Source organism: Primulina eburnea, chromosome 3, assembly GCF_022965805.1.
Source record: "Primulina eburnea isolate SZY01 chromosome 3, ASM2296580v1, whole genome shotgun sequence".
NCBI lineage: Eukaryota > Viridiplantae > Streptophyta > Magnoliopsida > Lamiales > Gesneriaceae > Primulina > Primulina eburnea.
In genome coordinates, this window is record NC_133103.1 from 1,731,322 (window position 1) to 1,753,715 (window position 22,394).

At 33.2% G+C, this 22,394-nt stretch overlaps 3 protein-coding genes across 5 annotated transcripts; 2 read left to right on the forward strand and 1 right to left on the reverse strand.

Moving 5' to 3' along the window:
• The first annotated feature begins 669 nt into the window (after positions 1–669).
• On the forward strand, positions 670–9,868 carry LOC140825188 (protein HAPLESS 2). Of its 2 annotated transcripts, XM_073186809.1 has the most exons (18): positions 670–952; positions 1,087–1,230; positions 1,817–1,905; positions 2,689–2,728; positions 3,049–3,106; positions 3,201–3,261; positions 3,582–3,660; positions 5,353–5,487; positions 5,736–5,930; positions 6,285–6,365; positions 6,452–6,552; positions 7,257–7,374; positions 7,545–7,577; positions 7,674–7,767; positions 7,893–7,981; positions 8,516–8,628; positions 8,903–9,003; positions 9,098–9,868. In XM_073186809.1, the coding sequence occupies exons 1-18, from the start codon at positions 782–784 to the stop codon at positions 9,526–9,528; spliced, it is 2,133 nt and encodes a 710-aa protein (XP_073042910.1). In that variant the 5' UTR covers positions 670–781; the 3' UTR covers positions 9,529–9,868. The 2 variants fall into 2 exon arrangements, with proteins under 2 accessions (XP_073042910.1, XP_073042911.1); XM_073186810.1 differs by lacking the exon at positions 5,736–5,930.
• A 147-nt stretch (positions 9,869–10,015) lies between these two features.
• LOC140825190 (cytochrome P450 87A3-like) lies at positions 10,016–14,040 on the reverse strand. Of its 2 annotated transcripts, none has more exons than XM_073186812.1 (9): positions 12,007–14,040; positions 11,610–11,931; positions 11,372–11,521; positions 11,022–11,273; positions 10,843–10,932; positions 10,676–10,754; positions 10,486–10,592; positions 10,278–10,405; positions 10,016–10,195 (listed from the first exon to the last, which is right to left on the reverse strand). In XM_073186812.1, the coding sequence occupies exons 1-9, from the start codon at positions 12,204–12,206 to the stop codon at positions 10,102–10,104; spliced, it is 1,422 nt and encodes a 473-aa protein (XP_073042913.1). In that variant the 5' UTR covers positions 12,207–14,040; the 3' UTR covers positions 10,016–10,101. The 2 variants fall into 2 exon arrangements, with proteins under 2 accessions (XP_073042913.1, XP_073042912.1); XM_073186811.1 differs by having other exon boundaries at positions 10,278–10,379; positions 10,451–10,592.
• Positions 14,041–20,375: 6,335 nt separating this feature from the next.
• On the forward strand, positions 20,376–22,231 carry LOC140825191 (F-box protein PP2-A13-like). The gene is made up of 3 exons (XM_073186813.1): positions 20,376–20,828; positions 21,052–21,170; positions 21,790–22,231. The coding sequence occupies exons 1-3, from the start codon at positions 20,499–20,501 to the stop codon at positions 22,211–22,213; spliced, it is 873 nt and encodes a 290-aa protein (XP_073042914.1). The 5' UTR covers positions 20,376–20,498; the 3' UTR covers positions 22,214–22,231.
• Positions 22,232–22,394: the final 163 nt, after the last annotated feature.

Genomic DNA, 22,394 nt, shown 5'->3' on the forward strand with positions numbered 1-22,394 from the left:
AAATTGGAAAAACCAAAATAAATTATGTAAAATTGAACTGATCTATGAACACTCTTGGTTTTATAAATGGACAAAAGCCATTTTTGGTGGCAAAACACACTAATGAAAACTCACATTATATAATAATACCAATATTATGCTACGAAAATGAAGTGATAAATAATAAATTGAAAGATAAATAAATAGACGTAACAGGTAAAATTTAGTTATGATCCTTAAATAATTATATAATTTCGTAAGTTGAAAAATAACTTAGATGGTGTCAAATTCATTTGACTAGTTTGAATAATTTAAATTTAGGTTAATTTTAAATCCACTCTAAATTAATTTAGATATATTTACTAACAATTATTATGAATTTCAAATTCATATAAAATATGTATCAGTTGAAATCTATTATAAATTAGATAACTTCACTCAAATTTATTTATCCTACTAACAATTATTATGAATTTCAAATTCATATAAAATATGTATCAGTTGAAATCTATTATAAATTAGATAACTTCACTCAAATTTATTTATCCAAATACAAATTTTATAGTTTATAAGATTAAAAATATATGAATTCGTAATTATAACAAAAAATGGCATTTTTTGTCAATATATACAAAATTAGGGACTTCTTTGGAAAAAATCTCCAGTCGATCCTTAAAAGGCAGTTACTCTGCCTCCTCACCAATTTGATTTATAGCCGTTACTCCCAACTTCCGAATTCCATAACCCTAATCAGAATCATCATCATTCGTCGCAAATTTCCGAAAATCCGACGAACAATGCCATGAAATTATTCGTCCTTACAACGATTGCCATCTTTTCACTATCCAAGTATGCGCATGCTACTCAAATCCTCTCCAAATCAACAATCCAAAAATGCGAAAAGGTCTCTGAATCGGACGGGCTCAACTGCACTTCCAAGATTGTTCTCGATTTATCAGTTCCGAGTGAATCGGTGCTCTATCTCTTTCTCTCTGAAAATTAGTATCTGCGCCTGCTGTTTTGCCCTATAGGGTGTGCTAGCCCTCATGTGTCTATTCATCACGTTTTTAGTTGAATAAAACATGTTTTATGTATGGGTGTACGTAGAGTGGAAGGGAAGCATCGTTGGTGGCGGAGATAGTGGAAGCGGAGGAGAATTCAACCAACCACATGCGTACGCTCCGAGTCCCACCAGTGATAACTATTAACAAGTCTGCAGCTTATGCGCTGTATGAATTAACGTACATACAGGTATGTAAAAATCATATGCTAAGTTTTTTCCTTCCATATCCTGTTATTTTTTTTATAATTTTTAGTTTTGGAGAAAGGGTTGATACAGTATTAGCTGTGAGTTTGATGCATGTTCCGCGTAGATTCGGGGGTTCAAGAACATGCCCGGAATGTTCTTTTTTGTTTGTAGTGTTCTTCTTTTTATTGAATGATGTAGAAATAACATAATTATATTTCTAATTGATGAAAATAAAATTGACAAACAGTGTAATCGCTTTGTTTGATACTTGAAATTGATGAAATTCACAAGTTTGCCGAGCAAATTATTATTTTTTATCCGGTGGATCACTAATCCACTTATTGTAATTAATATAGTTTAAGTTATTAATAAAAAAATATTATTTTTAGTGAAAGTAATTGATAATATGATTAGTGCTGCCTGAGAAATAAGTATGTATTGGTATTTAATGATAAAATGTCTCAAACCTGACTTAATGATTCTCCAGTTTTTGGGGGGCTTATGTGGGACCCAGGATTTTGAAGATTATTTATTTGGGCAATAATTGATAAAATTATGGGAAACTCACGCGATAAATTTCTCTTGTAGGACGTTGCTTACAAGCCCCAAGAGTTATATGTTCAAACACGAAAATGTGAGCCTGATGCTGGATCACATGTTGTCCAAATGTGTGAGAGGCAAGTGCACATTGTGATGAGCTTTGCTCTCCAATTATCATTATTCTTGATCTTTGTCTTACTGATTATTTTTTTTCTTGTTTTTAACTGATAAAGGTATTTGTGAATCCATGTACATATTAAGTGTGATTGTCTTTGGTCGTTTAGTGTATACCAGGCACATAAATGACATTTATTTTCATAACTTTGAAGTGTTTCATGTACCGTTTAAAGATTCCTCTGGAAGTCCTAATTCTATGTGAACCAGTAATTGACAAAGTTTCTAGGTTCAGGATTTTATGTAGCCAAAATATTTGGACATTCTTTCACTGCCAGTTTATTTTACTTCTTATATTTCATAGATGGACTTTATATGTTTGCTGTTGAAAAATAACTTTTTGATCCTCTGAAGGCACTGTGTTTACAGAAACCTTGGTTTTTTGCCTGCATGCTTTTTAACTATATGATATGATATGATATCAATTTGTTCTTATTTGGTTAATCTTGTAACCTTTGTAAGAAAACGTTTGACTTTGTTTTCATTTACTCGTTTCCTTTATGTAAGTTTGACCCACACTTTCATAAAATTCTTTTGAGCATGTGCTTTTGGACTTGATGTACTTTTGGTCATAAAATATACAATTTGCAATTAACCTCTCTGTCCTTAGATTCTATAAACCTATATTATTGTTATTCAATTTTGTTTATATATTCTCTTGTCTATGAATATATCATGTACAGAGTCTATTGACTTCAGAAACATCTCTCATGTTGGGTTTACTTCTGCTAAAATTTGTTGTATAGGTTGCGGGATGAAAATGGTCATGTTATTGAGAATACTCGGGTAAGATTTAGAAGGTTTCTGATCTGTGTTCAGAATGATAATCCATTTTTGCTGTCATCATCCATCTCACTGGTTGAGGAAAATGAGTGACTTTTCTTTGTGAAGCTTCAGAAGTTCAACTGTTTTGACACAAATTGTTTTGTTTTGTGAATGTTTGTAAACAAAGTACTTGATAAACCTTGCTGACATAAAAGTTTTGATTTCATAAATATCAGGTTTTGTAAGCTGGCAGCTGGTTTAAGTTTGAGCATATTTTAAACCTCTTAGTTTAGTCTCACGTTCTTTTATTCTCATACAGCCATTCTTTTATTCTCATACAGCCAACTTGTTGCCCTTGTGGAGAACAGCGCAGGGTTCCATCATCCTGTGGAAACTTTTGTAAGTTAGGAAACTGGTTGGAAGTAATCTTTTCGCAATGCATGTTAATTGATTCTGACTATGTAGTATGAGGTTTACAATTTTGGTTATTTAGTTGACAAAGTGATCAATGGAAAAGCAAATACAGCTCATTGCCTTCGATTTACAGATGATTGGTAAGGTATCTGTTTCTTTTTTACTTCATTTTTTTAATCTAAGTTCCTGTCAGATACCAAAACTCAATATATTAATTAGTTTACCTTTCTAACCATTGAGTTAAAAGAAACAAAGAGTTACATAATCTTGCTTTTTTAATCATTGCATAAGTCTTTATGAGTTGCAAGTGTTATAGATTTTGGACATGGTGGTGCTTGAAAAATAAACTTGAAAGCTAAAGCCTTCTTATCATGTGCTGAACTAGATTTTCCTTAACAGCATGGTAAGGAGTTCGTGCCTTTTCATTTTGTCTTTTGTTTCACTTTTTGAGTGATGCTAGGTTCCACGTATTTGGAATTGGACAGCGTTCAGTCGGTTTCAGCGTTCGAATTGAAGTCAAGACAAGATCAAAGACATCGGTACAACCCTTTCCTACCAGAACTATGAGTTTAAGGTCTATGTGTTGCATAATTGTCATTGTTTTTTGGCATCTCCTATTATTCCCTAAAAAATTTTCCCTAGTTTTGTTTTGGCAATACTCATCCTTCTGCTCATATGTTATGATAGTTAAAGATGAAAAACCATTTCATAAAAGCTAATCTTATGAGAATGCGGGAAATATTCAGTTCTCTAGTGTGCTTAACCTCTAGTTGATGATGCCATATAATCTCGAGGATCTCTGTCTTAAAAATGACATTTGGTAGGCGGAACCAGTTTTTTATCTCTATCTGGGCTAGAATTTTCTAAGCTCTCTTTTTTTTATGGGTTGAGTTGGTATCTTTTTATCATTAAAATTGGGTCATGGGGCTATTGATAAATTGTATTAATTTAATGTATAAAAAATAGAAAAAAAATGGACCACCCGGGCTACCGCCTTTGTTTGGTAGTCAAGTGTTCATATTATCCACTCAAATAGTGTTATATTTTTAGGTTCAAAAAAAGAGATGGAAACAAGAATTGTGCTATGAAACATTTTTCATTTAATAATAGAGGAAGATGGAACATTAAAACGTTACAATGTTTTAGCGTATATAAGCCTACTAACTAGTAATAATGTCTATCCACTATTATATAGTAAATCAAATCAAACGTACATTAATTGCAAAATTTCTCCCCTTAATGTACCGATCTACTACTCCAAGAAGTTATCTTATCTTCAGAAACTTATTCTTGGGAAGTGATTTGTAAGGATGTCTGCTGATTGATCTTTGGACCTGCAAAATGTGAACTGCACCCCACCATCTTCAAGCCTTGTTCGCTATGAAAAACTAGATTCTTTCCCATTGCAATTGCTGACTTGTTATCACAAAATAATTCAGTTGCAACTTCTTGTTTCACCCCAACATCTTCAAGAATTTTGTCCAACCAAATGATTTAAGAAGTCACCATTGCAGCTGAAACATATTCAGCTTCTGCAGATAATTGAGCAACAATTTGTTGTTTCTTAGATGCCCAAGAAAACACACTTTGAACCAAGAGTAAAAACAAAACCAGAGGTACTCTGCGTATCATCAAAACAACCAGGCCCAATCATTGTCACAACATCCATTTAAATTTAACATGTAGGCTGCAACCTCTTCAGTATTTAATACAAAGGTTGCTTATCCCTCTGATATACCTCGATACCTTCTTTCCAGCTCCAACATGTACTTGACTGGGATTGTTCATAAATCTTGACAACAAATTTGTCGCAAACATGATATCTGGCCATGTGGCAGTGAGATGCAATAAATTTCCAATCAAACTTCTATACAAAGTAGATCTTTTCTCAATTTCTCATTCACTGAGTTGTTGGATTCATTCATTAATGTCAAACCTTTTCAAATTATTTTCATCATATTTCTTTTGACAAGTGAACACACTAACACATTCTTTATAAATTCCATAATAAAAAGTTCTATCAATTGTCCATATCTATAAACTTTCTCTAAAATTTTGCATTTGGCGCTTTACTGTCGACTGTTAATATATTTGTATAATTGTTTTCAAAATGTCTAGACCTCCTATCATGTACTGTTGTTTTAGTGCATTCAGTAAAAGCATGCCTTGCACAGGTGATTGAAAAAATTAGTCTTCATCTCCATTTTGCTAATTTGGGAATTTGTTGGCAGGAAGTGATTGTGGGTCCAGAGAATAGGGCAGCAATATCAGGTGATAATTTTTTAAGGGTGAACCTGGTTGGAGATTATGTTGGATATACCAGTATTCCATCATTTGATGACTTCTACCTAGTTATCCCTAGACAGGTAGCTTTTTCAGCGATATATTATACTGAAACAGGTATCATCGCCTGCTTGGTCTTGATCTTGGTTTTGGCAAGAACCGCATTATAGTTTTACATGGGCTAGCCCAAAAATATGGGGAAATGGGCAAAATATTATCTTTAAGAATAGCATATGGAATTTCAAAATTTTTTAATTCCCTGCTTGATCTGCCCCTGGTATTGCAAACTCATAAAATTCTTGATAAATCACTCGTTTTTCTCTTATTGAAGGGTGGTCAAGGGCAACCTCAAAATTTGGGGAGCAATTTTTCCATGTGGATGCTTCTTGAACGAGTCAGGTTTACTCTAGATGGTCTTGAATGTAACAAAATTGGTGTTGCTCATGAGGCTTTCAATGCTCAGCCAGACTTTTGCGCTGCACCATATTGGAGTTGCTTACATAATCAACTGTGGAACTTTTGGGATGTTAGTTAATATAATGACTCATTTCATTGAATTCTGAGCAATGTTCCATTCTTGATGTCATGGAATGAACATTTTCAAACTTTTAAACGTCTTTTTCTTGAAGTCTCAAAAGGATTTACGTCTCACAAAATTTTCATCAAAATTTATCAAGCTCCTATATTTTATCATTAGCTGGTATTGATTACATCATTGGTGCAAATTGGCTTATTTACCAAATTTTGAGATCTTTGTTACATTGGAATTTTTTTCCACTTGGGTATGAGCATGAGATATTAATGCACTGACCACTTGCTTACATTGTTGTGATTTGAAAGAAATGTGATCCAATCGATGGCTTGTTTTCTCTCTTTTCAGGCAGACCAGAATCGAATAAACAGAAATCAGGTTCCACTTTATCGTGTCCAAGGAAGGTTTGAACGGATAAATCAACATCCAGTTACGTTCTCAGCATTTACTCAAACTATAAATCTCGAGGAGGTTCATTATAAAGAGAAATTTTTATCAACGTATTCGGTCTGCAGAGTGCAGGGAGTCATGAATTTTCCATAGGAATTACTGAAGCTCTAAACACAAATCTTTTGTTGGAATTGAGGGCTGACGACATAGAATTTGTCTATCAAAGGTATTCTTTATGCTCCTAGATGAAGCTCGTCTTTTATGTACTGTCATACAACTTTTTCACAGCATAGGTGCCTAATACTCTTCATTTTATTTGTGTTTCGTACCAGTGTTTTAAAGCTAATTTTCAACAAATAAGATTATGAGTGTGGTCCAATTTGGAATTCTATTTACTTTTAGTTTAGTTATGTGGTGAGTGTGTTTTGTAATTTTCAAAATCGAAGATTCTTTAACAGCTTTAATCTCAAGATATTACGAGCTTCATTTTCATCTTTTGATCAAGGTCTTTGTCCTAAATGTCAAGGCATCCAATATTATACTCAAAGCTCCCTCACTTCAGAGTACATTGTGTTGATTTTAAATGGAAAAAGATCAGATGATTGGGAATGAGAGGAGAAATTAAATTAATGTGGCTCTACTGTAATGCACTGTTCTTAAGGTTTAGTTAGGCAACAAACAATAATTGCTCAATACCTTTTATTAGCATTGGTTTATAGATGAGCTGATAGTGCATATATTTTATCAAAGACAAGTCATAGCTGGAATCGCGCTAGCAACTATTGCCGAAGATTGGAAATTCTACATGTGAGAGGCATGTTAGAGACCATGGATATTTCTCATCCAATATAATAGATCATTTTTTTTCAAGCTCGTTATTTTTCTGTCAAGTTTCAGAGGTGATTATTGAGGAATTTTACCAATTTTCAGGAGCCCGGGGAAAATTTTAGGCATCACCATTCCAACCTTCGAAGCTCTCTCTCAATTTGGAACTGCAACAATTACGACAAAAAATATTGGTGAAGTTGAAGCATCCTACAGCCTCACTGTACGAGTTGTGTTAAAAAAAATTCAAAATTGCTAAATGATGTACACTCACACACACTATTTATAATACATACACCCATACATACACATATATTGCATTTAATAATCCAGAGTAAACGAAAAGATTCGAAGTTAGAAACTACTTTTAAATTTTTGATGTACTATGTGCAGTTTGATTGCTTTTCTGGAGTCAGCCAAATGGAGGTAAATCAAGTACAAATTTCTACATAAAACTGTGTTTCTGTCAACACATATGGGATTGCCTTTGTTATTACACCATATTATTTTTGACAAATTCAGGAACAATTCTTTATAATGAAGCCTAAAGAAGTAATAATTAGATCATTCAAATTGTACCCAACAACTGATCAAGCTGCAAGATACGCATGCGCAGGTATAGTCAACCACATGATTCAAATGCTTTTTCTGGATATTATTTTGGTTCGATACTAGATCCTTGCTGCTTTATATCATGCCAGATCAAATTGAAGTTTGACTATGGTATTTTTAATTCTGCAGCCATATTGAAAGATTCTGATTTTAAGGAAATTGATAGAGCTGAGTGTCAATTTACAACTATGGCCACTGTTATCGAAAATGGATCTCAGGTTTGATCACTATCTAATACAAATCTCCTCAGAAGGCATGTGGACTCATATGAACATTGGAAAAGATAAATTAACAGGTTGAGATAATATCTGCAAAAAATTTAAGTTATGCCATAGGATCTTAGACAGAAACAGATACTTTACACGACTAGAACAGCATGTATTAAACATATATTCGACCGCAGGTGGATAAAGGAACTTACTTAACAGGTGTGTAAAGCCATCTAGTTTTGTGTTCACTTAAGTCGATTCCTGTTCGTGTGTCTTTATTGCAATTACTAAGAAGCTCCCTATGTAAACAATGATAGATGAAGTTGTTGGGAATGTTGACGAGACCACATGTTTTGCCAGCAATTATATCTTTATAGCAAAACAGAAATTATGTCTTACGTAATTGTATCATAGCAATATTAATATTTCACTCAGTATGTAGCAAATTATCAATCTTTGAAATAGAATTGTGATCTTATATTATAAAATAATAAATCAACTCACATTTCCAAACTGAATTACATCAATCATGCCATTGTCCAGATTCCATTCCAACCTCCACAAACCAGTATGAATGGCTTCTTTGAATCTATTGAGGAGCTGTGGAACAAGCTATGGGCTGGCTTGCAAGATTTCATCACTGGGAGAAGTTGCAGGCATTGTCTCAACATAGAAAAATGTCTCCATTCGATTTTTTTAAAAATAAAAATTCACAAAGGACATTTGGAAATTTTTTGTGCCACAGTTTTATGCCACACAGGGCTTTAATGCATGTACATTTTTTATTTTCAAATCTCCCATGGCTTTGAAACAATTTTTCATGTTCTTGGAAAATTATCAGCGGATTTCGAACCAAAGGCTTGCATGCACATATGCAACCTAATTCAGTTATAGATTAACAACCTCAGATTTGATTCTTGTGCCATGCAGAAGGAAGTGCTCTGGGTTTTTTGACTTCATCTGCCATATACAGTATATCTGCATTAGTTGGATGTTGACATTCGGTTTGTTTTTAGCAATCTTTCCAACAGGTTCATGTTCTGTTGCTGGAAATCTTCTGATACATTGTTAGTTGACTTATTTCAGTGGCCAATTCATGAAATTTTTTGTCTTTCTGAGTTTCAGCTGCTGTTTTACTCTGGCTTTTACACCAGAAAGGTCTTTTTGACCCTCTATATGACTGGTGGGATGATCATGTATGGGCTTCTGAGGATGCAAGTGACAACATATGGAAGCATGACAGAAATGTCGACCTTTCACTTATCCATTTGAAGAAACATCACAGGCATGAGAAAAGGCACCACAAGCATGATGCTCAAAAGAGGCGGCGCATTCCTGGTGAGCACTGCCGCAGCAGTTTAACCGGGGAAAGTGATTACCACTACCATCTTCACCATGTACACAAGGACAAGCATAAGCATGGAAGATACAAAAGCTCGAGAATATTAAGGGAAGCTCACATGGGCAGGATGGAGGATGGCGGTGCTAGACATCAGAGAAGAAGAAAGAAAGATAACCCCTGGCGAGAACTGGAAAACACCCAGGGCACGAGATGAGTAACAAGATGATTATTTGAAACAAAGAATCCAGATCATATGACGACCGGGAGGGAGTACAATTATGTGGAATGAAAGCATCGCTGCCTATCCAAGTCCATGACATTCTCTCAGTTTATTATATTTGTTCATTATAATATAATGTCAATCACTCCTGACCCTAGACCGTTAGAATGGCTGAAAAGGCCATAGAAAAGCATCTTCTTCAAGATGTGAAGTAATATTCTGATGGTTGAACACGGTTTCTAAAAGATTAATGCTGAAAAATTTGTACTTCGACAATACTTGATAATTACAACACTGACCATGTATTGTATTTTAAGTTAATGATCTTTGCTTTTCTGTTTCCTAGAACTACCACTGTTTATGTTGGATGATGTATACAAACTATTTTTTCTTACATTGTGACTGTAACTTTTGTGTGCAGCAAAATGTGGAGAGAGGTATCTATGAGGTCGCTTTTATCAGTTTCACTTGAAACTGTTTGACAATATTGGTGATTCATTTGGGGAGAGAGCTAAAATCTGTCAGTTTCATGTCTATCCAGCCAAATGAAATGCATGTGTATAATTTCTATGCATCCTTTTCGAAGATTTGGACGTGATATCCATTTGGAAATTGTAGACCAGGAGTTCTAAGAATGTCTCCTCCTTTGATTGGTTCCCACCTGACAGGCAAAAATGGGTCAATCATCTCTGCAAGCCTTACATGAAATGTTAAATAAAATTTATGGAATGCTTGATTCTTACTTGTACTTTGTGACCAAGCAATGGAGAAAGACGGCCATCTGCAGCTTGGTGAAATCTGTGCCAACACAAAATCTCATACCACCTCCAAAGGCCATGAAGTTTCTTGATGCGTCATTCGTGTCTATTCCCTATAGGCGTTTATATCTCCATCATTACGAGATAGATGGAAGAACATCAAATTGAAGTATAATAATTTGGAAGTACTTGCCTCCCATCTCCATGGATTGAAGTGAAGGGGATCATTATATGTTGCTGGGTTCAAGTGCACTGCCGGAGGACATACCATAACAGCCCAACCAGCGGGAATCGTATATCCTGCCCAACCGAGAATTATATTAAGGTATGCCTTACGAACCAATCCGGAGTCTCTTCTAAATTAAGTATTAAAGAAATCATACCCTTATATTTGGTTTCGCTTATTGTTTTTCTGAAAATTCCTGGGACTATGTTGGCCATCCTTACGGTTTCATTGATGAACTACAATTAGCTTCTGTTAGAATGCGAAACATTGCCACTACTTCCGAATAGTCCAAGGCTTAAGGGAAACGGAATATTTATAGTTTACCTGAAATGTGAATTTCATTGATTTATACGAATTCCATGTTAGTCCGGAATCTGAATTTTCCCTCCTTTTAATTATTGATTCTTGTTCTTCCTGTCACATATTTAGAGCATGTTGGCTTGACAAAATACACAAATATAGAACTCGGTTGTTTGGTTGATGGTAATTTTATCTTCACTCACCTTCAATTTTTGTAACACCGGTGGATGGTCAGCAAGAAATTTAACGGCAAGAGTGAGTGCCAGGGAGGTAGTTTCAAAGCTGGCAAAAAGCAAAACAAACATCAAATCTAGAGCAATCGCCTCCGTGAGTACCGTATCCTCTCGTTGAAGTTCATCCAAGACATAATCAAAGAAATCTGTTCGAATTTTTCTTGGCCTTTCTTTTCTTTCTTGTAGCATATTTTTCAGCGTCTTCATTGCCTTCCGTCTTCCCTGATAAAAATAATGAATTCACTAACTAGTCTTTCTGTTAACCAGGATGCTAGTATATTATGATTACATCAAGATTGGCGAGAGATGTGTGGACGTACCTGCAAGCATTTGTTGTAGGCTGTTCCGGGAATGTTCAGAGGGAAGGAAATTAACCCTTGTATAAAAGCTACAAAGTTTTCCCTCAGATTTTCAGAAGACTTTCCGGAGTCATAACTGATGAGCTTTTTTGCAGTCAGGTCAAATATCATCTACATAAGAAACATTGACAATAGTGTTGATCAAACTTATATAAAAGAAGTCAGTGAAGTTACTGGGGAAAAGATAAATCTTAATTACCTGTGCAGTTCCTTCCTTGACATCAATCATAGTCTTTGCTGACCAACTCTTTAAGTTGCTATTAGACGCTTGTTCAACCTCCAGAAGCATCTTTTTAAGGCTTTCTTGACCAAATAGATTCAGCACCATGTTCTTTAGGTACTTGTACATAAAACCATGCATAGAACCTACATTTTGTCTACCGAATATTTCTGTAAAAGTGTCTGGATACCAGCTTTGAAATAATTTCCCCTCTTGTTGAAAGATGAAATAATTAAGATCTGCATCTGTAGATACAATAACTGGACGCCCCACCAAACTAGTCTTGAATATAGGTCCATATCTGAAAACAACCAAAAGCATTATTTTCATTTGTAAGATGATTAGATAAACTGACGGCATCATCATTATTATTTACCTTTGCATTCTCTCCTTCACAAAAGGAGGGATATCAAATGATGTGTTAGGAACAAAGAACTGAAGAGTCTCCCCAAGGAGTGGCCAGCCCATTGAACCCGGTGGGAGGACTCCATTACACCTGGGATTTTTCCAATTGTAAAGCCAGGTTGTAGTGATGATGATCAATAAAGTTCCAATGTAGAATATCATGGGAAACATGTTTAGAGGAAATCTCAGTAGACAATATAAAGATATTCCTGCTCGTTCCGGAGATTAGATTTGAGGTTGGAGAAATGACGAAGGAGAAGAGATTGAAAACGAAATTCTGGTTTGCATCTGATATCCACGGGAATACTGCTTTATATAGGCAGTAAAGAATCTTAAACTAATTTAGAAAATAATTTTTTAAAATGGCCTATTGGTACTTGAAAGTTGGTCGCTCAAAAAGTTGTACCTATTGTTATAATGACAAAAAAATATAATAATATAACTTTGTTAGGAGCCCTCCCTTTGTCAACGCATGTATCATTTTGTGTGGTTACCATATCAGGATAATTAACCTCACAGGATACTTCCTCTAGGCTCTCCCAATCTTTCGTACTATTTTCATCTTTGAAGATTTATAAAAAGTGCAATGCAGCATGGTGCAAAAATTACATTATTGTCCGTTCGTTTCTTATTTGAGATTTCTTGTTGCATCTCTGCGGTATCAGTCAGGTTGCTAACCATATGTATAGTTTCTATTTAACTCATGTGCACACACAAAAACAAATGCTCATAGCATTCACCGAACTAATGTAATGTGGGAGATAACCCGGGGGATAGTTGGGGTAACCTAGAGTCTGTTCCCGAGAATTAAAAAAAAAAACTGGTTCTAATAAGAGTTCATTCTTGGTTCTACCTACTAATTAGTTGGAAACAATCAGATGAACCATAAAGTAATAGAATCCAAAGGATGTCAGTTTATTCACAAATCTTTCCAATAGGCAATATCTATGCTAAATACTTTGTTATGTAAGCGGTGTAGATGCAAGAAGACCAGTTCCTTTTTTGTTTTTTTAGATCTCATTCTAGATATTCATTAGCTGTACATTATCTGTGTCCGGTTATAAATCTTATCTAAAATGATGGCTTCTATATTTTCATTCAACCGTGTCGACATTTGTAATGTGATGGCATAGTAAATAAAGCTAGCTTGTTGAATCATATGACCATTCAATACATGGAGCACCACCCCTTGGCCCTTTGAGCCACGGTCTCAAATTCAGTCAACAACAGTTGTAGACAGGTTACTGTGTATAGTGACTCAATTATTGTCATTAGTAGCAGATTACGTTTCATGTTTGCTTAGTTTGACTTCCATTTTCACTAAAGTAATGGATCAAGATTCCTTTATGGGCGACTTTGAATTTATATTTAAGGCCTTGGGTTATATTTGCACACTGATCTAGAAACACTGTCTGGTAACTTTATGTCTTTTAATACTACCCTCAATACTCGTGCCGTTTGGAACATTTATAGTCAAAGGAACATGAGATCTTGAATTGTTGAGGTAAAGTAACAAGTTCTTGTAAAAACTGTAGTTGATTAGAGGTGGAATTGTTGGATTTCTAGTCATAGATCTCGGACACATGGTGATGCGTTTGATTTGCTAAGTTACACCTACAGCCGATTGTGTTTAAAGAAATTTGCTTTTGAGTGGAGGTTTTCAGATTTTTAGGATCACATAATTGGATAATAAGAGTTTGAAATGACGATTTTGACGTAATAAAAGTCTGTTGTATTTATTGTAGCATATTGTAAAAATGTGATACTATCATATTGATGGACATGGATACTTCTCGTTCTTGTGTATGTCTATCAAGTAGACTTGTTAAGTTGATTTCGTCAAATAGAGTAGCTATAAGGGAATAATGCCAGCTCAATTAGTTCTTGGGTTAGGACTTCCTAAAATAAAGAAACTTCTCTTAAGAAGGGTATAAAAAAAGGTAGTTGAAGTCCAATTGTGTTGTAATTATAATTTTTATTTTATTTTTTAATAAAATCTAAGAATCGTTTATACATATATATGAGTCGGAGCAGTTTTAATATTTTTTTTATTGGATATAATAGTATTTTTTATTTTTAAAAAACAAAAATTGACATATGAAGCAGAAGTTCGAAAGTTATATTTTCTATCTTCTGAAAAAAATAGTTAATCTTTAATAATCAATTCGTTAGTTTTTAACGGGAGCAATCATTTCGAGCGCTCAAATGTGTATATACTTGTATTTTTATTTGATAGCAAACTAGGGTTTATATATATATATATATATATATATATATATATATATATATATATATATATATATATATAGATACACTAAATAAATCAAGTGGGGTTTTAGCGTGAAGATTAAATTGCCTATGTCCTCTGTATTGTTGATTATAATCGGAATATCATATTACTCAGACTAATTAGTGTTGCTATCTTCTTTTTTTTTAAATGACACGAGAACCTGCGTGCGGTCTTTGTATGACAAGATCATCCGAGAATGTGTTGGTATAGAGGATCAAATTGCTGATCACTGTTCAGTGCTTACATATTTCACCAACTCGGACAAATCATGCATGACTTGGTTAATTATCCTTTTATATGTAAGATCCTTGTTTCATTAATTAACCTAACTCAATTCTTTTTTTAAAAAAAAATAGGGTTTGTATAATTATTTTCTTCTGCAGAAAATATTTATCAAATAAATAATAGTTGAAAACAAGCCATGGAATATTAAGTAGATGAAGGGCAACAATTCATACCTAGTGTGTGCCTTGAGCATGATAATTTTTTTTTAAAGTGAAGACAATATCCTGGTCAATAGGCTAAAGATCATGCAGCAATTTGCAAGAACTTTCCAATGTATCAAAGTGAAAAGATGATTCAGCAATTTGAAATAAATTTTCAATTTGTCAAAACTTTTTTGCCTACAGTAAATTTCTTAAAGTGGTCTAAACATCCCCATTGTATTCATATGATCACCTTTCAAACATTCCTATTCTTAATTTCTTATGTGAGAACTGTAATGTTTTAATTCCTATACTCAATTTCTTATACTATTCCATGTTTTCTAAACATTAATGTGTTTAATATTGTATTTAAGAAAGACAATATTGATGATTTTATTCATTAAAAGTCAGGGCAAAATCTTGTGTGAGACGGTCTCACGGGTCGTATTTGTGAAACGGATCTCTTATTTGGGTCACCCAAGAAAAAATATCACTTTTTATGCTACGAGTATTACTTTTTATTGTGAATATGGATAGGGTTGACCCATCTCACAGATTATGATCCGTGAGACGGTCTCACATGAGACCCACGTAAAAGCCAGATATGTAAAGACTCTGCTTTATTTACTTAATTTCCCCTGTTTTGAGCCTTTATTTTTTTAAGTACAACGACTAGAAATAAATTACAAAAAAATATTTACCGCATTGCTCCCTCCCAATTTTAGTTTTTATATGTTAGATTTATAGAAATATAAATTGAAATTTTTTTAAAATATATATATAATTTGCAATGACCTCTTGTATGAGAGTGTTTGCCGATCAAGTATTATATATTACAACCTTTACAGTTTTGTCTATTTAAGATGAATAATTATATATGTCGTATATAATTTTTTTTTAATATGCAAACATATATATAGTAAGTCGGCAAATTAATTTAATGGAATGTGTAAATTCCCTAAGCATCTGTCGGGGAGCTCCGAAATATTGGGTTTGACCATATTTACTCCTAAGCACGTTATCCACCAACAATCTCTGTGTGTGTTTATATATATATATTGGTGCATTGTGAGTTAAATATAGTTTAAAAGAGATTTGCGCCACGTTCATACACTTAGAACCATTCGTCTTATATATATATATATATATATATATATATATATATATATAAAACTTAAAATCAAAGTTTATGAAACATTAATGAATAAATAATACGCACAGTACCATACAATCTAATTTAAAAGGTTTTCCCCCCAAAATTCATGATATACAATTTAAATCTAAAAGTCCATTCCACTTAGGTTCTCACTGACAAAAAACCGTGTAGTTTAAAACATATTAATATTCCCTAAATTGACCTCAAGTATTTGTGTAATATGATATATATTGTATTAAAAGTATAGTTTAGCAACACAACAAACGTTCGGTTCTATATTTGAGATCACAACCTAGGTTACATGTTCGCTTCTCACTCATTGCAAATAATTCAATTATTGAGATGAATATTGTTGTGATACGATAATTGTTTCTACCATGAGAGCATGCGACATGACATAATTTAAAAGATTTCAGTTGCGCATCGTTACCACCAATTATAAATTTTTATAAAATAGCTAGTGTTGGGTTTACGATACATATTTTATGAAAACAATCTTAATTAAATCAAAACGTTCATGTAAATTTATTTCTACGATTAAAAAAAAGATTAGATTGAGATACAATAATTATCCTGCTATTTTAATTTATTAGTGAACTTTAGCAAGTTAATTTTACATTAGTGAGGATAGTTCAAGGAGATAGTTATTTTTTGACCTAATGGATTTTTGTCATTTTTTATATCCTGGATATTTTTTAAGGCCTTCACTCTCTGATTATATCTATTGGGTTGTAATGTTTTTTCTAAAAAAAAACTAAAACAGGATGATAGTGAAGAGAGGAAATTCAACACGAAAACAATGACATCTAAGGCAAAAACTTGTGTGAGACTCTCACGGGTCGTATTTTGTGAGACGATATTTATTTGGATAATTCATAAAAAAGTATTACTTTTTATGCTAAGAGTATTACTTTTTATTGTGAATATGGGTAGGATTGACCCGTCTCACATATTGTAATCCGTGAAACTGGTCTCACATGAGACCTACTCGACATCTAAATATCCAATATTGGCTAAAATTCAGGATGTTATTCTTATTATTTTTTCAATAAATAATGAACATCTATTTAATTATTATCTTGAAAAATAATTTGAGACGATCCCACAAGTTTCCGAGTAATATATTTTGTAGATTTGAAAATATCTCCGTGTGAAACTATTTTATAAATTTTGTATCGGGAAATCAATTCGTTATGGATAGTTCTACATCAAAAGAAAACTAGTGCAAAAATAGTTCCTTTGAATTTTGTTCAGCCTAGTTATAATGGATTGATCTGGTTCCACACTTTGAGTGGGTATCTGTTCAGACATTGGCTGCTCCGAATTATTTACAAATTCATGGTTTGTTGTAGACAGGTCCTGAGGACTATACATCTCAAAATTGTTATATTGATTCTGTAAATTGGTTCTCCTTAAATATGATTCTGCTCAATGGTTTAGTTATATTTCAACTTAGTGCAATAGTTTCCATTTTTTGCGATTCTAGTTTGTTAATGTTCGAATGTTGATGTGACATTGAATATTAGTACAGTACGCAATCAAACCATTTGCTCTTATTTCAGCAGAAGAAGTACAGGCTGCTTCATTAGAAGAGTTTTTTTGTCTTGATCCTAATTCAATACTAAACAAGTCCGAACGAATTGAATATTGGTATCATTTCTATTTCACAAAGATTTACATTGTGGATTCGTTTACATTTATAACAAGCTATACTAATGAGTGAATGGCTGTTGTGTAAGTTTGGGGCTGCTTCCTTATGTTGTTTGACTGATGAAATCGGAATTTACTATATAAAAAAAAAAAATTATTTGCTAAAGAAACAAAGTTGACGAGGTAAAACCAAAATTTGAATAAATATATGACTCAAATCACAATTACACCGTTGTACAAGACCAATTTTGCTATTTTCCCAATCTCCGTCAGCTTGAAATAATTTTGGCCTCTAAATGTCATTATTCAATGTCACTGATTTTAATCAGAAATATATTATCTGGTAGATAAAATTTCATATAAATATGAAAAGGAGAAATAGCATATATATATATATACACACACACACGATCACACTTATCACAAATAAAATATTATATAATAAAATTATCAGCCAAAAATACAAAATTTGATTATATTTTTATGTTATACAAAAATATAATATTTAATCCACGGCTCACTAATATTAGATTCAAGGATGAAAATAAAAGGCATTAAAAACACCCTACATAAAATATAATAAATTCTTCTTAGTTTATGAACTATAAATATTGACAAACTTTAGAATAAATAACATCTTGAAAGTGAAAAAAACTGCCTGCTTTATTCAAAATAATATAGCTAAAACTGAAGTAAACAATTTTATATATCTTGGATTTTGGTATTCTTTTGATATAAAAATTAAAAATAATACAGCTAAATATCTGTTGTCTTTTTTATAATAAGATTTAAAAATAATAATTAAGACGGAGCAAAAAAAATCTGGGTTTTGGGCCACAGCCCCCCAAGTGATTGATGTGACACCCAAATTAGTGTCGTGATATTTGCATTGGTTACAATCGCACACTTGTGCATCATCTGCTGATTATATATATATACATATATATATATATGTGTGTGTGTGTGTGTGTGATCATGCATGCTTTTTGTGATATTCTGCTGATTGATATATATATATAATCATGGGATCGAAAATTTGTCTTCTAATCAAACTGATACTTATCAAGAAATATGATATACAATTTATCATCCATCCCTCGTTTTAGAAAATTTAGTTTGAGCTCGTATATTTTTATTATTTCAGTGTCATGTTATTTTATTTAGTTCAATTTGGTACAAATTGTTGCATAAATTTATGAGTTTCAATTATCAATTAATTTTAATTGGGTATATTATTTATGTCATATGTAAGATACGAAAACAAAGACAATAAATATAAGTACAAATAATTGAGATTATAGTATATATATACAAATTTTAATTATCGACTGTATTAAATTAGGTAAATAGTTATAAATTTTAGGTATGAAATGTTAACATATTTTTTGGAACAATAAAGTACATATTGTTGAAAATAAGATGTACATATGCTTTTCAAGTACCAAATGATTTAAATGAAGTATTAATCAACTTAAATTGGGTCATGTAGTATTGTATTCATATTCTTAATTTGAGGAAGTTGAAATGAAAAATATGTAAGATCGAGAAGTTAAAACTAAGTTTTTCTGATATAGAAACTGAATCATAACGTATGTTTAGACTTCAAATCTGAATCTCAATTAACCCATGATACAACTTCTCTCTAAAGACCCTCAAATTGTATGTTTTTTTTTCCGAACTAGATCTAGATTGTATGTACAGTTTCTTGAGGTAATCCAGATAATTGTGGTCGACTCTTGCACGTCTCCACCTTGTTCATTGATATATCTCGTCCACATGAATTAGAAAAGGTAGCGGTTAAGTTGTCGGTATGCTGAGTTTTGTTCATACTTCCCACATGAATATACAGTGTTAGTTTTTTGATTATCTATGTTATCAAATATTACTTTTAATCAATCGTTTTTATTTTTGTCTAGTTTTTTTTCCTGAATTTGTAATCTTCTTCCAATGTGATGTTAATATGACGTCGACGGAACGCTGATATGTGTAATGCTAAAGTCCATTATTTTATCCTATGCATTATAAAATCAAACCATGCACCCGGCATGCAATGACTTAATACATTAATCTACGCAGTATCCAATCTAAAAGAAATAAAAATTTGTAATTGTATACTTTGAATGATAAAAATGCCAAAAAAAAAACCCAACTCAAAAAATCTTTCTATTTTCTTTTGGAATAAGATTAGGGTAATTACTTTTAGTAGTGACGGGAAAAAAAAAGTACTTGTCGTTCATGCATCAAAGGTTGAAAATCCGATGCCATAAGATTAAAGTAATCTGACAACGCTCAATCAACTATATTATTATATTAGGGAAGAACATCAAAAAGTGTAAAGTTTCGGATTCTCCACTAACACAATGTTTAATCTATAACCAGCAAAAGGTATCCGAAACTAGATGCTACCATATTCTAACACCTATCCCACAATATATAATTATCTTAGTCTAAATTATTACATTCTTTGAAGATACTAGGTTTGTGTAGCTTTCATTCAATATAAAAATTGATGGCTACAATTATTTCGGTAATTTAATATTAATAATCAGAGTATAAAACTGAAATCAACCCATTGCCACACGACAGACTACATATGGATGGAAGACTTGATTGATTAGGTTTTTTGCTTAACGTAATTTGATGTTAATACACATGGATTCATAGCATATGTATAAACGTAAAATTTTAAATTAATTAAATTGAAATATTTGACCAAAAATATAATTTTGCAAATATTTTAGGACAAAAAAATACAAAGAATTTAGGAAACTAAAAATATCTAAAAGAAATTTCTACAGAGACAAGACGACTCCATATTTATTATTGTATACCATCCATCAGCTCGACATTTCGATCTCTTGCAACTCTCCCTTGTCTTCTCTTCCTTCCAAGAATCTATCTACGCGAATTGTCATAATTATTTTTGTTGTTACCGTGGAGAAATGGGTTTATGTTTGTCGTTCTTGGCCCGGAGAGGAAGCTCTGCCGCCAGGTTTCCACCGAGAACAGGGCTGGGGGACTTGCCGGAGAGCTGCGTGGCGTCGGTGCTTCTGTACCTGGACCCTCCGCAGATATGTCAGCTCGCAATGTTGAACCGAGCCACGAGAATGGCGTCTTATGCGGATTTCGTTTGGGAATCTAAGTTGCCTTCGAATTACGAAGCTGTTGTTGCCAGGGTGTTTGAGAAAGATGATGTCTTGTCTCGAAATTTGTGTAAAAGGGATGTTTATTCAAGGCTTTGCAGGCCAAATTCTTTTGATGGTGGCACCAAGGTTCCATTTTTTTTAACATTCTGCATGTTGTTTTGTGTGTATTGGGTGATCTGTCATAGCTATGCTTCTATTAGCAAAATTCTTTTGGCTTGAAAATTATGGGAATAAATTTGTTTTTTTTTAAAAAAATAAAATAAAATCTATTTGTATTTGTAAAGGGTTTTGGAGAAACTTTAGACAACTGTTTTCTCCATCTCTTAAATCATCTATTTTTTTGGTGCAGAAAGTTTGGTTGGATAAGACTGTTGGGAAGACTTGTATATCAATACCGTCGAATGAATTGATGATAACAGGGATCGACGACAGGAGATACTGGACTCGAATTCAAACCGAAGAATCAAGGTGGGGGTTTACAAAGCTGTTGTGTTCTGATTAGATCGGTGCTTTGAATCCAAGAATTAATATCTAGGCAATTTAATTTGTCCGTGAAATTTTCCAAACATATATAAGATTCTTTGCCATTCAGTATCATTTTTAGGGACTCTGATGCACTGTGTCTACTGCTGTTATTGAAGTTTTTGTCTGCGGCAAATTGTGCGAACAATTAGATTTTCCATATTTTCATGCTGGGATCATACTATGGCGCTGCCTATATCTACAGATGATGTCGAACTTTCCATTTTTGTAGAAGTTATTAACTGTTAAAATATACAACTACCTTGCAAAATTTGCGCCTTTAATGACTTGAGCGACAGAAATTCTCTTCGTTTCGGGACGTAGCCCGGAATATGATTTCTTGAATCCTACATGTACCTTGCTTTTATTGTTGAGGAGCAGCGATTATCTCTACTGTTATTTTAGACCGCATATGTTGCATAACTTGAGAAATCATGTGGTGATTGAGTTCTTTGTATGGTTTAAAAATTCAAGTTGAACTGGTAGTGGGAGCTATAGATTCTATACTAAAAAATTCTGAAATGTGTGAAGTACTAATCTCAAATTTCTCTCCTTTTCCACGTAGGTTCTCATCAGTTGCATACCTGCAGCAAATATGGTGGTTCCAAGTCGACGGCGAGCTTGATTTCCCATTTCCGGCAGGTTCCTACAGCCTCTTTTTCAGAGTGCATTTGGGACGATCCCATAAAAGATTCGGTCGGCGCATTTGTAACTCCGAGCATGTCCATGGTTGGGACAAGAAGCCGGTCCGATTCCAGGTTTCAACTTCGGATGGTCAGCAAGCTACAAAGCAATGCTACTTGAAGGATCCCGGGAAATGGAATCATTATCTCGCCGGGGATTTTGTTGTGGCTGCCAATTCTTGCGGATCGACCAAGATCAAATTCTCGATGACACAAATCGATTGCACACACCCTAAAGGTGGTCTTTGTGTAGATTCTGTGCTGATATATCCTGTTGAGAGTCAAGAAAGGTTACATCTTTCTTAAATGGTAGTTGTTGGGTATGCATATAAGGTTGTGATATAAAAAATTATAAGCTAATAGAGAACTTTTTGAGACAAAAAAGCAGTGTTCTAAACTTGTAAGAAACCATGCCAAACTCAAGTGAAATGCAACGGTTTGATGAAGCATATATTATTTACTACTAGTATTTGATTTATTTTATATT

Bases quoted from the DNA above. Each gene is read 5' to 3' on its own strand.
- LOC140825191 (XM_073186813.1), top strand. From the start codon at position 20,499: ATGGGTTTATGTTTGTCGTTCTTGGCCCGGAGAGGAAGCTCTGCCGCC. The intron at 20,829-21,051 runs GTTCCATTTTTT...TTTTTGGTGCAG, and splicing joins CTTTTGATGGTGGCACCAAG to AAAGTTTGGTTGGATAAGAC. The intron at 21,171-21,789 runs GTGGGGGTTTAC...TTTTCCACGTAG, and splicing joins ATTCAAACCGAAGAATCAAG to GTTCTCATCAGTTGCATACC.
- LOC140825190 (XM_073186811.1), bottom strand. From the start codon at position 12,206: ATGTTTCCCATGATATTCTACATTGGAACTTTATTGATCATCATCACT. The intron at 10,755-10,842 runs GTAAACTATAAA...AGCTAATTGTAG, and splicing joins CAATGAAATTCACATTTCAG to TTCATCAATGAAACCGTAAG. The intron at 10,593-10,675 runs GTATGATTTCTT...TCGGTTGGGCAG, and splicing joins AAGCGAAACCAAATATAAGG to GATATACGATTCCCGCTGGT.
- LOC140825188 (XM_073186809.1), top strand. From the start codon at position 782: ATGAAATTATTCGTCCTTACAACGATTGCCATCTTTTCACTATCCAAG. The intron at 1,231-1,816 runs GTATGTAAAAAT...TTTCTCTTGTAG, and splicing joins ATGAATTAACGTACATACAG to GACGTTGCTTACAAGCCCCA. The intron at 7,768-7,892 runs GTATAGTCAACC...TTAATTCTGCAG, and splicing joins TGCAAGATACGCATGCGCAG to CCATATTGAAAGATTCTGAT.